Source organism: Bombina bombina, chromosome 2, assembly GCF_027579735.1.
Source record: "Bombina bombina isolate aBomBom1 chromosome 2, aBomBom1.pri, whole genome shotgun sequence".
NCBI lineage: Eukaryota > Metazoa > Chordata > Amphibia > Anura > Bombinatoridae > Bombina > Bombina bombina.
The window spans coordinates 177361578-177378264 of NC_069500.1; the positions used below are offsets into that span (position 1 = coordinate 177361578).

General features: G+C 35.5%; 1 protein-coding gene across 1 annotated transcript in view; it reads right to left on the reverse strand.

Annotated features, from left to right (window-relative positions):
* Positions 1-6870, reverse strand: part of THBS4 (thrombospondin 4) — a 160805-nt gene extending 153935 nt beyond the window's left edge. The window contains exon 1 of the mRNA XM_053701357.1: positions 6598-6870. Within this exon, the coding sequence (XP_053557332.1) occupies positions 6598-6682 (85 nt within the window). The 5' untranslated portion in view covers positions 6683-6870. The remainder of the gene's footprint in view (positions 1-6597) is intronic.
* Positions 6871-16687: the final 9817 nt, after the last annotated feature.

Sequence of the window (16687 nt, forward strand, 5' to 3'; positions counted from 1 at the left end):
ACAGAGCCTGCGAGACAAGTTGGTAAAAAGCCAGTTTGTCAGAGGTCCCTCAGACTGGCTACGTAAGGACAGGGGAGTTAAGGGTAGCTACCCATGTGGGCACTGTGTATACTGTGCCCACATGGATAGCACTAAACAATTCTCTGTCCAAGGAAATGAGGTTTATGATATAAGATTCTTTTTTAATTGTAAGTCTGAGGGGGTGATATATCTCTTGCGGTGCTCGTGCTCGGTCTTTTACGTTGGTAAAACCAAAAGGATGGTAAAGGATCAGGTACAGGAGCACAGAGATGACATCCTCCACTCAAGAGATACAAATGTTGCTAGACATTTCTGTGATAAGCATAATGGTAATGTGGATTCCCTAAAATTTGTAATTATTGACAAAGGGGTCACTAACGGACGAGGTGGCAACAATGACAAAGTTCTTTTACAGAAAGAAACTAAATGGATCTATAGGCTGGGTACAAGATCACCAGTAGGTTTAAATGAAAAATTGGAATATGTAAGCTTTTTATAGAGAGTGAGACACTTCTGACAGGGTGTATGTTAATTCCTTTGGAGTGATTTCTTTGTGCAAGTAGAGCTAAGGTGAAAAATACCTAGGAATAAGGTTAGACTTTAGCCAGTTTGCTTTATAATTAAGAACTGTTCATGCACAATTAGAATTTAAAATAATTTCACATAAATTTAAATGTAAATATCCCTTTAAGGGCTCCTGGCTATACACAGGCTACAGCTCTCTCTGAAAAGTAGGCGAGACTGTGTGGGAGAATCACCTGTGAATAATCAGGCATACCCTATAAAGAGGAGGTCCGGTGTGGACTCAGAATGCCCTGACGAACCCCTGAGACACATGCTCTGGAGGGGGGTGAAACGTGCGTTGGCACTATGTGTATAGCACCTCAGAAACAAGTCAACAACATTCTGAGGTTTTATTGGTAATGTGTGAAAGCTGAAGTCTTATCCCAGTACAAAAGCCTCTTTTGCTGATTCTGAATAGCCTATGAAGCAGGATATATCTGTGGACTGTGAACCGGCGCTGAGATGATAGCGCATGAAGTATGCCTGTGAATCTATTGTGGGGCATGAGAACGGCTAACAGAGGTGGTGACTAACTACTAATGTGTGCAAAGAACTTTTTATGTTAACGATACATTCTGGTATCTCTATTGGATCCCCTGACAAGGATACACAGAGTTGCGACTGGTTAACTTTCCTTTGGATTTCCTGGACCAATAGGAACAGGTCCATGTGCTAGGAACCAATTGGAGCTGCAGTGACGAGTTGGCCACTCCCATCGGGGGTTACGTCACACGTCGAGGAATTACGGATCAGCATTGAATAGTTTCAGCGCAACTCTACTCTGAAGGACTAAAGATAAGTACGGTCCTTTTTTCTGCCTAAAGTTCAAAAGCTTTGCATCGGTCTGACCTAGTGTGCAGCAGGAACTGTTGCGGTCTTTCACATACCGATACCTTCTGTGACTTGTCACTATATGGTCTCAGGAGCCATTTTTTACATCTACAGTGGGGGCATGGACTTTAAGGCTGTTCTAATGTTTATATTGAACCGTTGGTAGTTTGTTATCTCTAACTAAGTATGGGTTCTTTATTATGTAATACACTGTATATATCTCTCTATATGTGCTATCTTATAGGTTGAGGCATTTATAGTTTGCATACGTATGCATAGGAACTGGGATATCCTTTTAGCTTTACGTAGACCTATTGTTGTTTTATTTTAAATGGTAAGATTTCACTCTAACTGCCGCAGCCCGGTGGAATAGATTTATCACTGAATGTGATGTGGGATATTGAATAAAGAAATTGGATTTTTCAATATACATTTTCGTGTGCTATAGTTATTTCCCTTGCTTTTTTAGGACATTCATATGTGTCCTAATATCTTTCTTTCTTTTTGTTATTTTTTATTGTATGTCAAGGGTAGCACCGAATATAAATACACAGCAATATTTTCTACTCTCTCAGACTTTAAAATGTTTTTATATAAATGGATTATCTACAAAACATTTATGCAAAGAAAAATTTAGTGTACAATGTCCCTTTAAGTTATAAGAATTTATAGGAATGGGTTTAAGATCCTATATAGACATTAAATAGTTAACTGAATGAAGGTAACTTGGTAGGCTCTTACCCATATGGGATCTGTTATTTTTTAAGTAAGTGAAAAGGGTAGCCAGTGTGTGAGGAAGGGTAACACATATGGAAAAGATCTTACTCTCAAGCTGAACAATCTGTATTGCTAGAAAAGAATGCCTTCATGTATGACAGACCTCATTTATGTCAAATATTTTAACATTTTTGAAGTGCTTAGGTCTTTCTATCTGTCTAGAAAGCATATCCACAATAATAATGTGCTGCACAAAATAACTGGCAGTTTGATTTTATGTCAAAATGTAAAATAAATAAAAGTAAAACATTTTATGTTATATTCCTTAACATTTCTTAATAGTTTTTTTTAACAAATATATATATTTTAAATGTAATGTATGAAATAAATCTGTGGTTTTTTTTAACTGTTTTTAGAATTAAAAAATATTTCGAAATCCCATTTGAAAGAAAAAAAAATCCAAGGACATTTTGTAGGAGAGAAATCAACTAATCAGGTCACATGAGTAGTAACCACACCCACAAATGGTATCTATAGATCTGCCAGTTCTGTTCCTCTCCAAAACATTGTTAATTGCACACAATGTGCACAAGATATTAAATATTGTATTATTCACTCTAATCTGTAAACTACAGGAGATGCATACAAATAAGATATGTTATTATTCTGTTTTTCTATTATAACATTTTGGAGATTCAAATTCCACAATAATCAAACAAATATATACATAAGATCAAGGAAGACCTAATGTCTGATTTGCACAGGCTCCAGACATTCATACCCTCACCCTAAGGCAGAATTTTACTGTGTGGGACTACTCAAAGAACAATTTTATCACTGGTTGGGAGGTCAAGAACAGGGACTATTTTAGAAATCAGCACTGCTAGACCAGGAATACATATTAGTAAATATTGTTCTTTATATATTGTAAATATCACCAATATGGTTCTTTAAAAAGGAAATCCTTAATTCTAAATGACAATTTTCTTCCTTCTGTTTGGAGAAAGTTTTATTTCTATTGAAGTTTTTGGATTCTAAATGTTGCACCGGGCAGGATCGTTTGCACTGTTATCCTTGTGTCATAGATGCTGTTGCGTGGTATTATAATAGAAATCCACATTTAAGTATTTATTTGAGGAATGGAAAGTATAATAAACTCTGATGACATCTATAAAGACCCTTTCCAATGTACTGAGATGAAAACCAGATGGTGGTAGAAACCGGACAGGCTGCTTTAGTCATCAGATATTTTATGGTACATCATGAAATACACCAGTACAATATGAATGATTAAACACTGTGGTATGTACCAGAGTTTAACAAGTAATTACCATATTGACATATATCTATTAAGTCATTCAACCATCATATCTATCAAGAAAAGTTACTTAAGTGGAAGTAATGAGTGTTCCCATATGAGGATCTGGTACATTTCATTTTCACAGGTTTTTAAGACCAGAAAGGGAAGTGAGGAATGGGAAAGTGTTATTAATAAGAGATGATATGTTTATTGGTGTTGCTATGCTCATCTTTCTTACATCAATATACTCTCACAGACTGATTGAGACATTGATTGAGCATAAGGGAGTATTACACTTTGAATCAGTGGTAAGAAAAATAAATCCTTTCTTTAATTGTCATCAGTGTGACATTTCATCATGAGTCAAACAACTCTGCTGAATCACCATAGTGAAACATATGACGCAGCACAGGGAGATGTGGTCTCTGCTATTTTTCCATGAACGATGATAACAATTACTTCTAACAGCAAATACGTAATAGGCCCATATTTTGTGCAGCTTGACCCTAATATTTGTTATTCTATAAATGTAAAGAAATGAGCATTCCCCAGGCTCAGACTGGCTTTTAGGCAAATGCATGATTAGCCAGGATGTTATATTATAGCTCTCGCCCATGCACACAACCCAAACATTTCTTTCAGGATTCAAAGAGAGCACACCATTTTAAACTACTTTCTGATTTACTTTTATTATCAAATGTTCTTCATTCTCTTGATATAATTTGTTGAAGGAGCAGCAATGCACTACTGGGAATTCATAAGGTATATATGTGCAGCCATCAATCAGCAGCTAGCTCTCAGTAATGCATTGCTGATCCTGAGCCCACCTAGGTGTACTTTTCAACAAAGGATACTAGGAGAACAAGACAATTAGGCAATAGAAGTAAATGGGAAAGTTGTTTAAAATTGCATGTTCTTAATAATGAAAAAAAAAATGGTTTAATTTCCAATTAATACGGGTAGCCATGGGCCACAAATCACGCAAGAGGATGGCAGAAGAACTGCAAGTCCAATCTTAAGACAATTAAGTTAGACCCCTCCACATTCAACCACCTAATAAACACAACACACCAATGAAAGGAAGAAACATTTAATATTTTTTTTCAATATTTTAAGAAGTGTTCTTTCTCTCCCATTTCTAGGGCAAACACCACTTTAAAGGAATAGTCTAGTCAAAATTAAACTTTCATAATTCAGATAGAGCATTCAGTTTTAATCAACTTTCTAATTTACTCCTATTATTAATTTTTCTTCATTCTCTTGGTAACTTTATTTCAAAAAGCAAGAGTGTAAGCTTAAGAGCCGGCCCATATTTGGTTCAGCACCTGGGTAGCGCTTGCTGATTGGTGGCTACATTTAGACATTGCTAGCATATGTGAATCATGAGAGTTTATTTTTGACATTCATGTCTTGTTCAGTACTGACAAAAACTATAATATTATACAATATATATTATTTTATCATAGAAATATACATTTTATTGTGATAACGCCACTGGGCTATCTTATTTATTTGGTATATTCTCAACATACACTTGCGGCAGTTAAGCAATTGACTTTCAGGTCCTGATAACTGAGAAGTCTTTGAAGTCACTGTTGCTTAGCCATAGTGTGACCCATGAAACAGACTCTGATAGTGAATCAGACCATCTAATAGTGTGAATTGATTGCTTTGATATGCTATGTTTAGGAATACAGATATTTTTTCTAAGCACTCCCAAATCATTCATTGTCAGCCAGTGTATATGAATATATTTACATGTTATAGATCTCATGTTGTGCTAGTAGTCCTACTCTCTATAGAGAGGCCAAAAGGGAATTCTGTGACCTACAAAATCTGTAAATTATGGTTTAGGCATTTTTCAGCATTTTGAAGAAAACTTAGTTTACAGATACTGTACAGCTTTTAGGTCTCTATAGACAATAAGAAGCACAATTTTGACATAAAGGCAAGAAATGTTTATGCACCTTTAAGGCTAAGTGTTCTCAATTTTCTCTTGGAATATAGCTTTAAACATAAAATTTCTTAATGGAACACTCCTGTACAAAGTATTGTGTTGTTCTAAACCCATAACATATTTTGTAAGCAAATGTGCATAATGACAAGCAGTAAAAAAATTCCGCTCCATTCCGAGATACACATGAAACTTGTGCTGATATCAGAATCATGTAGAATTGCTGATTGGTGCATTGTCTCTGTATATGTGCTTGACTGACAAGCAAGTGGCTGCATACTCACCAATCAGAGGCTTGCAATGCTCTAATACTAGCATAGTCTTTTTTAATGCAGATGATGCTGCATTTGATATATTAAAGGGCCATTATAGTGAAAAAAATGCATGTTCAAATTTGTTTTTTTGCACTATAATAGCCCTTTGATTAACGGGACATTCCAGCTAAAATTCAAATCCACATGGATGCATTTCAGTTTTGCATAGAGACATTTTTGTAATATACATGTATTAGCAAAAATGCTTCTAATAAAAGTTATAGCTGTTTCCAAAATGTATTTAAGTATGCACTGTACCCCAGCATTTTAAACACAGCACTAGCTCAGAGAGCCTAAGGATGTTAATAACTCAATTTGTTAATTGCTAACATAATACAGCTGCAATATTTAAAATGCTGGTGCACTGAGAATATCTAGCTATGCTTCACATGCACGTGCAGAGAAAATTGTTAACACTAAATCAGTGATACATTTTCTAGAAGCATTTTTGCCAATACATATATATTGCAAATATGTTTCTATTTAAAGAAGTAATTCATCTATGTGCATTTAAATTTTGACCGGAATGTCCCTTTAAAGACATTTAAAATTCATTTATAGTATAGCATACATTTCAATATACCAAAGGTATCTGAAACAAACAAAAAATGCTTGGGATCCACTGTTTAAAAGTTGAAAATAAACTTTTAACTTCCCATTGTATATTCTAATAGTTCTAATTTAGTAGGTGATAGCTACTATAAAAAAGAGCTCCGTAATAAAAAACAGCAGTTTAAAAATGTCTCTAAGAATTGTTCTGAATAATTTCCCTTTACAGGTGTTTTTGTAATCAAGCTCTGAAAAACTTTACTATAATTGATAAACTTTCCATAGAGGACTATGGAATTAAGTGTTCCATAACCATGCATTTAACTGGAAATAGTTTAAAGACTTACCTTGATAATTTGGCTGTGATTCACATATTCCATACAAGTGCAGCAAGACTTGAAGCAGGAGAAGTAATTCTTTCCTTTTAGGCATCCTGAATTCTAAAAAAGCAGGATTCCAGGGTAAGATGCTCCCTTTTCTTAGAGGGAGAACTGATATAGCTGCTTAGCAGAGAGCGCTTCTGGTTAGTGTGTGACAGCAATGAGAGAACCTGATCCCCTCACACACATAAGGAAGGATGGCAGGCAGCAGGCTTACTCTTAGGGACACTGACGCTCTGCCCTCAGAGCTTGCTGTGTTTATTTAGCAGCCCCTGTCTAAAAGAGGTGGGATATTTGGGGGAACTCCAGCTGTGTTTTAAATCCCAATCTGTTTATCTCTTTCATCAAAGTGTCTAAAAATATTGGGCAGAACTGAATAACTGGCAGAGATCACAAGAAACCACATACCAGAGAGAGAGAGGGATTTTGGAGAGTTAAAGGGACATAAGAAAAATAATTTAGAGCATTTTGTTATTGCACTATTGTTTGTAAATACCTTTGGAAGATGATTGCAATCTTACAATTATTTTTGGTAGATAACGATTTATGAGCTTTGGCCGGCTTAGTTAGTATAATGGGCATGTATGTTTGGTTATGGATTTGGTTCAATTTTATTAGTGTGGAATTGCTTAGTATTCATTTTTTTACTTTTAATTTATTGAGCAGGTAGCATTAGTATCTGTTTGGTGATGTTGCTTCCTAATGTCATCCAATATGGGTCCAGATTACAAGTGGCGCGTTAATGATAGCACAGGACGCGATAAGCATTATTGCTGGACTACGCTTACATTAATGTGCAACTTGATATTTCAAGTCCACAGTTAATCCCATTTACCAGAGAAGAGTTAGCTTGGCTGGCATCACTCTCACACAACCTTTACTTTCAATGAATATTGAGACTGTGTTAAATATTGCTCAAATTACAAGTTGAAAGTTATAGGTTTCTCTTGAGCGAAAGCTTAAACTGTGGTAGAATATTTAGCGTGACTTCAGACCTGAAGTAAAGTGTAAGGGTTAAAGAAAAAGTTTCACAAAACACTCATAAAACATCTTAAGGTATTACACTCATATATAAACATTTTAGTAAAAATAAATCATTTTAATATTGTTAAAAGGGTTAAAAAGGAATGGTATATGGCAAAGTGTTTGACAGGTAAGGGCTCCAATGTGTGTGTGAGTGTATATATATATATATATATATATATATATATGTGTGTGTGTGTGTATACATGTGTATTTATGTGTTTATGTGTACACATACAACATACATGTATAAACACATAAATACACATGTATACACTTAAATAGACATATATATATATATATATATATATATATACACTTTTAAGCCCTTTCCAGTCAAATACCTTCAGACGCAATAACATATATATATATATATATATATATACACACAGTATATATGTGTATGTGTGTGTGTATAAATATATATATATATATATATATATATATATATATATATATATAAATGATATACACATTTTTATATATATATATATGTGTATATATATATGTGTGTATATATATATATATATATATATAGATATAGATATAGATATATATAGATATATATAATCTGTTTAAAAATAAAAATAATATTTATTTCTATGAGAAGAACAAAGGAATATAAAATATTCCTAACGCACCTTTGACTTTAGGGCAGTTGATCTAGTGCAGTGTCAGGTTAACGAAGGTGAGCGGACAGCTTCACAAGTTGAGAAGCTGTAGGTCTGTCTTTAATACATGGGGCCCAAAGGAGCAAAAAAGTGGAAAAAAATCTAACACCCTATTCACACGCAAACCTGATCGCATAGTCTCAAGTGCGCTAACCCGATATGAAAATATGAATATTTCACATTCCAATGTTCTTCACATAGCAGACTATGTTATATTTTTTTGTAATCATTTTTATCAAATAGTGATATTACTGGTGTAAGTGTACTTTGTAATGTATTGTTGATGTGTTTTGTAAGACTTTTTTGTTTTGCAAAACAGCTAACCAAAGCTCTGACGTCACGCTAACCCTACTCATGTTAACTTCAATGGCATTCAAGCGATCGCGATTTCTTACAACTTGTAATATGAGCGTAAAACCCGACGCGCAAACAGCCACAAAAAAAACCTTATCTCTCATGCGTAACTGTTAACCCGCCACTCGTAATCTGGCCCTAAGTACTGCCAAAAAACAAGGAAAATGGTTGATTGTTATTGAGTTGACATAAGAAAACTCTCATAGGCTTTAGCACAGTTGATCTAGTGGAGTCTCTGATAGGCCAGCCAACAATTTAAAGTGAAATAAAACCCATTTTTTTTTCTTTCATGATTTAGATAGAACATAAAATTTTAAACAACTTTCTAATTTACTTCTATTATCACATTTTCTTAGTTTTGTTGTTATCCTTTGTGGAAAAGCAGAAATGTAAGCTCAAGAGTGTGCACGTGTCTGCAGCACTATAGATAGCAGCATTTTTGCAACAATGTTATACATTAGCAGGAGCACTGGATGGCAGCACTACTACTATGTGCACTCTACCTACCTAGGTATCTCTTCAACAAAGAATAACATGAGAATGTAAACAAAATTGATAATAGAAGTAAATTGGAAACTTTTTAAAAATGGTATCCTCTATCTGAATCATGAAAGAATTTTTTTGGGTTTAATGTCCCTTTAAATAACCGTATGTATAGTACCTGGTAGACATTTGCATTCAGAATCAGAAGAATTTACACTGTACATTGAACTGTGCAAACAATGACTGTGTGGAATATGACTATAATAAAGTAAATATCTAACAGGGGTCCCCTCAGCCTTTGTTTGCACACTCCAGGGTTTGGACACTTGCCTGTTTATATCTGTCCCTAATTGTCCTCAGCAAAAGAGAGAGAGAGAGAATAGGAAACATAGGTTCCAACATGATGGCGCCCATTACATTATAAAAACTTTTTTTTTACTACGCATAATTAAACACTTCATACTACAACCTTATACTGTCTAATGCCTAGGGTGACCATATTGCCGATTTAAAAAGGGACACATATGAAAAATACATATGTCAGGGTTCTTATACAAAACATTTCTTTAAACAGCCCTGAAAACAGCCCTGACATATGTATTTTTCATATGTATCCCTTTTTAAAGCGGCAGTATGATCACCTACTAATGCCCCTATAGTTTAAACTGCTGTTCAGCTGCTCCTCTGCTGTCCTGAAGATGTTTAAAATATGAAATAGTGGATGAATATGCTTTGTTAACAAACTCATTCCGATGAACTCCATGAGCGGATATAGAAGTTTTATTTTAGTCTGAAAGAAATATTTTGTCTGTGCACATGTCTAGTATTTTAGGATATAATTGTTGTGTAGAATATACACATATAAACACATGTATAGATTTGTTTTTTCTCAATTTTAAACTCAAGGCAGATAGAGATCTACAAGCAGAGACCACAATCTACCTTTTAGGTCCTACATGCTTTCTACTATTTAACCTGTTAGTTTGTTTTAAATAGACACAATACTCAGCGCTTTCAAACTCTCCACCATAACAACATGCTGTTTTGTGACAACAGATGCAAGGCATGTGGTGAGTTCCTTTTGCAGGGATACAGCTGGGCAGATCCTTCCTTTAGATGATTATACAGTTGTCAGGGTTGTTTTCCTTCAGCTGATTATACAATTGTATGTGTTGTTCTTTTCAAAACTTCCATATCTCCTGTTCTGACTAATTACTAAACCATGTGCCAGTGGCATAACAAAGATCTTGAAATGATTAACAAATAAAAAAAAAGATTTGAACCAATAAGAGTTTGCTAAATGAAAACATGGTACCAATGACTTTATTTTGTGAGCTCTTCCAATCCATTGGACTATTTTAGCTGTTGTTTCAATTATTTAATCTGCTCAAATTACTAGCTAGAAAGGAAAATCAAGGAAAATCAAATTTTAGCAATAAAAGGGGATAGAGGTGATTCATTACTGGATAGTTTCAACTCAATCAATGGCAAAGGAAAAGGTACCTTTCTTTACTTTGTTATTTCTGTATGTTTGGAAGTGACAAATCTAAAAAAAATTTGCAATATCTCTCTTTTTTTTTTGCAATCTGGCAAATTACAGTCAGCGTCTACAGAAAATATTCAATTAAAGGCATGATTTTTCAAATGCTCTTGATTGTAGCAAGTTTTTAAAAAAAATACAGTACAGGTGTACCTGGATATATTAAGGTACCAGGCCACCGCAATAAAGCGAATATACAATAAAGTGAGTCACACTCATTTGTTTGTTTCCCAGTGCTTACTGTAGTCTATTAAGTGTGCAATAGCATTATGTCTAAAACAACAATATATATACTGTACATTAACCCCTAAGTGACCACAGCACTTTTCAAATTTCTTACCGTTTGGGACCAGGGCTTTTTATATTTTTACATTTCTGCAGTGTTTGTGTTTAGCTCTAATTTTCCTCTTACTCATTTACTGTATCCACACATATTATGTACTGTTTTTCTCCCTATTAAATAGACTTTCTAAAGATACCATTATTTTCATCATATCTTATAATTTACTATAAAAAAATAAAAAATATGATGAAAAAAAGGAAAAAAACACACCTTTTCTAACTGACCCCCAAAATCGGTTACACATCTACAACCACCAAAAAACACCCATCCTAAATAGTTTCTAAATTTTGTCCTGAGTTTAGAAATACCCAATGTTTAAATGTTCTTTGCTTTTTTGCAAGCTGTAGGACAATAAATACAAGCAGCACTTTGCTATTTCCAAACCTTTTTTTTTTTTTTTTAATTAGCGATAGTTACATTGGAACGCTGATATCTGTCAGGAATCCCTGAATAACCCTTCACACGTATATATTTTTTAAATAAGACAACCTAAGGTATTAAACTTGGGGTATTTTGATTCTTTTCATGCAACCATTTTATCACCAATCTATGCCAAAGATTTTTTGACAAAATAGCAATTTAAGAATTCATTTATTGAGAGCGTTAAGAGTTACTGCCAAATAACACCCAAATATGTGTTCAGCAACATCTCCTGAGTACAGTGATACCACCCATGTATAGGTGTGTCGGGTTCTCTGGGGACTGAAAGGCCTTTATTTTTAGGGGGCGCACTCCAGTTTTCCAACTTGGAATTTTCACATCGGTCATCATGCACCCATGTCCTATTTGGGACATTTCTGAAGCCGGCCAATGTAATTTACCCCCATCAAGCCATATATTTTTGAAAAGTAGACACCCTAGGGTATTTGAAATGCTGGTATTTTAACACTTTCCATGCACTAATTCAATCACCAGTTAATGCAGGCCTGGCGCTTGCATATAGGCAGGCAAGGCAGCAGCCTTAGAGCACCCAAGCAGGGGGACGCAATCTTTGGAGAAAAAAAACACTGATATTTTTTATACATTTGTTTTTATTTTATTTAGTGTGACTCATAATCATTTGCTGCAGAGGAGGCAGGAGCGCATTAAAGAAAGGTGCGATTCACAATCACAGTTTTTTTATATTCTTGCTAGGTCGCAGGCGCTGCCAGGAGTTTTAGCCTTTTTTTTCTTAATTCAAAAAATGCCGGGCGGTGTGGCGGGAAGCCGGAACAGAAGTCATCACAGCTAAGGGCCAGCTTCACTTGCTAATATTGGCAATAATGCGCTGCACACGCTTTGGACACCGGCCCGTGCAGAGGCTGAGCAATGCTTGTTGGTTCCTTCCAGGCTTGTTAGGTCGCAGAAGTGCTGCCAGGAGTTTTAGCCCTTTTTTTTTTATTCAAAAAATGCGGGCGGCGTGGTGGGAAGCCGGAATGGAAGTCATCACAGGCCAGCTAAGGGCCAGCTTGCTAATATTGGCAATAATGCGCTGTGCACGCTTTGGACACCGGCCCGTGCAGAGGCTGAGCAATGCTTGTTGGTTCCTTCCAGCACAGCCTGGGGTAACATACATGATGCATGTGTGCTGCTGCCCTCCCTTACTCTCTCTCTGTGCTCCTTGGATGGCTGGTCGTCCCACTCTCACGCTATGAAGAATAGTGGTTTGTCCAGAGGGAAATGATGATGAGCATATCAATATGGAGTTAAGTCCTGTCCTCCTGGTGGAAGTGTGGCTCTATCTCAGTGTCACTCTCACACACTTTGCCCCCTCATCATTCATTGTCACTGGTCAGGCAGTAATAATCAATTAGATTTAGATGTAATTTTAAATATATCTATCTATCTATCTATCTATCTATCTATCTATATATATATATATTTGTTATGCAGAACAACCAGTGTCTGATTTTGCTATGCAGCACAACCAGTGTCTGATTTTGCTATGCAGCACAACCAGTGTCTGATTTTGCTATGCAGCACAACCAGTGTCTGATTTTGCTATGCAGCACAACCAGAGTCTGATTTTGCTATGCAGCACAACCACTGACTGATTTTGCTATGCAGCACAACCACTGACGGATTTTGTTATGCAGCACAACCACTGACTGATTTTGTTATGCAGCACAACCACTGACTGATTTTGTTATGCAGCACAACCACTGACTGATTTTGTTATGATGCGCAACCACTGTCTGATCTTGCTATGGAGCGCAACCACTGACTGATTTTCCTATGGAGCGCAACCACTGACTGATTTTGCTATGCAGCGCAACCACTGACTGATTTTGCTATGCAGCACAACCACTGACTGATTTGTTATGCAGTGCTACCACTGTTTGATTGGAATTTAGCTACCAATCAGCAAGCACTGCTCCTAAGCGAACATTCCTGCTTTTCAAATACCAATACAATGAAGAAAAATTGATAATAGGAGTAACTTAACATGTCATGCTCTATCTGAATCATTTCCCTTTAACTATAATGGGATTTATGTAGGGGGGCGTCAAAATTTATCCTCGCCTCCTAGCACCGGCCCTGAGTCTATGTCAAACTTTTGGGTAGTCATTTTTTTGTCTTATTTTTCACACACATTGTACTTTAGGCATGAATTCTCAGTTCCTGTTATGTGTTACTGACAAAAAAACACCTCAATATGTGTTCAACAACATCTCTTGAGTACAGTGATACCACCCATGAATAGGTTTTTCGTGTTCTCTGGGGGCTAAAAAGACTTATTTTTAGGGGGTGCATTCCAGTTTTCCAACTTGGAATTTTCACATCTGTCATCATGCACCCATGTCCTATTTGGGACATTTCTGAAGCAAGAAATAGGGAATAGTGACCAAGCGCTAAGATATTCCCTAAGCTGTACACAGACAGAGGGCCTAACCAACCCCCAAAGAGACTAAATAGCAATAAGGATAGTGAGTACAGCGCCAAAAGAGGCCAAGGGAAAAATATAAACACCAAGAGTAGTCTGTTAAAAATGGTGGTCTAAACAGATAAAAATCAGTAATTTATTACCAGGGAAATTAATGCTAAATCCCTATAAACACATGAGGACTAAAATTAGACAATAAAAAACTAGACAGTAAAAAACTGGCAAAGCAGCTCACGATGAATATCAAATAAAAGTAGCTAACATTAGATCCATGGATCCATGAGGGCTAGATATAACCTCTACAGTGAAAGTGTATGTAAAGTGAGTGTGGGCAAAGTGCAAACTAAAATAAACAAAAATACAAAAAGAATACAAACAATAAAATGAACGTTGCGGTAAAGTGTACCCATGGCACTGCAGTGCAAAAAAATGCAAAAAAAGGGGGAAAATTGTGAAAAAAAGGGGTGTATACAAATAGAATAAAACGTCACAATGAAAAAATCACAATGAAAAAATGCAATGAAAATCCGAAAAATGCTGTTCAACAAATTTTAGTGAAGAACCAAAAATAAGAATAAAAATGAAAATAAAAATAAATTGTGCTAGGTAATCCAAATGAAAGTCACACAAAACGCTTACCAAGTGTCGACGCGTTTGGGCCTCAATAAGGCCTTTTTCAAGACAGTAATGAATGTAACATTAACTGGCCTTTTATATGGTAAGCTCTATTGTGTTTGGGCGCCAAAAATATCAGGGGCCACCCACTTCCTGATGGCGCCCAAACATAATAGAGCTTACCATATAAAAGGCCAGTTAATGTTACATTCATTACTGTCTTGAAAAAGGCCTTATTGAGGCCCAAACGCGTCGACACTTGGTAAGCATATTTCTATTTGATTTTATATCTACACTATGTTTTAATCTGTTTTCTCTAGGATTTTTTAGGATTTTTGCAATAGTTTTTTAATAAGAAACCAGAGCACCACAGGACCTATTGGAAAAATCACCATCACTTGATTTTTGCTTTTGGATTTGTTTGTTTTTTTATATGTGAACCTACTTTTTATTACTTTTGTGTACACAATTTTCTTTTTTCACCAAGTCACTTTTTTATCTGACACAGCTTAGTTTTTACGATCTTTTGTAATATCACCATTAATATTTGGAATTGCACATGAACACTACACAACCTTTTGAGGATTGATTGACATTTGACCTTGGCTTTTCTTGTGCTGGATCTTTTTATGCTGGATTTTCACCTTTGTTGGACCTTAATCACAATTTTTATGGGATTACATTCCCCAATCTGAATCCCTGTTTGGTTTCTCTAGTATTGTACTTGATGTGGATCCATATTTACCCTTCATTTTTGTTTATACATTGTCAATGATATATACTGTCTAAGATACATTTACATCATTTTTATTTTATGATTTTTAAATTCATCTTTGTATCCTATTTTAAGCTTATTTGCATGTAATAAATCAGACCCTTTTCTCATCCCACCTAAGAGTGGCCTACATCCCTATATACCACAAATACCTCTGCCTTCGGCGCTGTATACTACACATCACCTGAATCATATATATTTAGACTAGCTAGGAGGTCTTTGTATACTAGCTCGAGGTATACCCTTGGCGCTCGATCTGAATCATTTTTTATCTATCATATTGAAATGATTAACAAATAAGAAAAAAGAGTTAAATATCATCAAAGTCCAGTTAACATTTGTACAGTGACCTTCTATTTCAACCAATAAGAGTTTGCTAAATGAAAACATGGTACCAATCATGGATGGCTTTATTTTGTGAGCCATTCCAAACCATTGGAATATTTTAGCTGTTGTTAAATTTATTTAATCTGCTTAAATACTAGCTAGAAAGGAAAATCAAGTGATGTGGTAAATCAAAAGAATTTAAGCATTAAAAGGGGATAGAGGTGACTCATTACTGGATAGTTTCAACTCAATCAATGGCAAAGGAAAGGGTACCTTTCTTTAATTTGTTATTGCTGTAAGTTTGGAAGTGACAATTCTTAAAATTTTTAAAAGTAAAGCATGATAATCCAGCAAATTGCAGTCAGCGTCTACAGAAAATATTCCATTAAAAGCACGATTTTTCAAATGCTCTTGATTGTAGCAAGTTTTTAAAAAAATATAGTACAGGTGTACTTTCGATATATTACGGGTTTGGTGCCATGCCACCGCAATAAAGCGAATATAGCAATAAAGTGAGTCAGACTCATTTTTTGGTTTCCCAGTGTGTATTAAAGTTCTATTTGCACTATACTGTAGTCTTCTAAGGGTGCAATAGCATTATGTCTAAAAAAACAATATACATACCTTAAACCCTAAGTGACCACAGCACTTTTCGATTTTCTTACCGTTTGGGACCAGGGCTATTTTTACATTTCTGCTGTGTTTGTGTTTAGGGTATTTGAAATTCTGGTAACACTTTCCATGCACTAATTCAACCACCAGTCTTTGTCAAACTTTTGGGTAGTCATTTTTTGTGTTATTTTTCACACACATTGTACTTTAGGCATGGATTCTCAGTTCCTGTTATGTGTTACTGCCAAAAAACACCTCAATATGTGTTCAACAACATCTCCCGAGTACAGTGATACCACCCATGAACAGGTTTGTCGGGTTCATAGGGGGCTAAAAGGCCTTATTTTTAGTGGGCGTATTCCAGTTTTCCAACTTGGAATTTTCACATCCCATTCACCCTTGTTCTATTTGGGAAATTTTTGAAGCCATCCAGTGTAATTTACCCCCATCA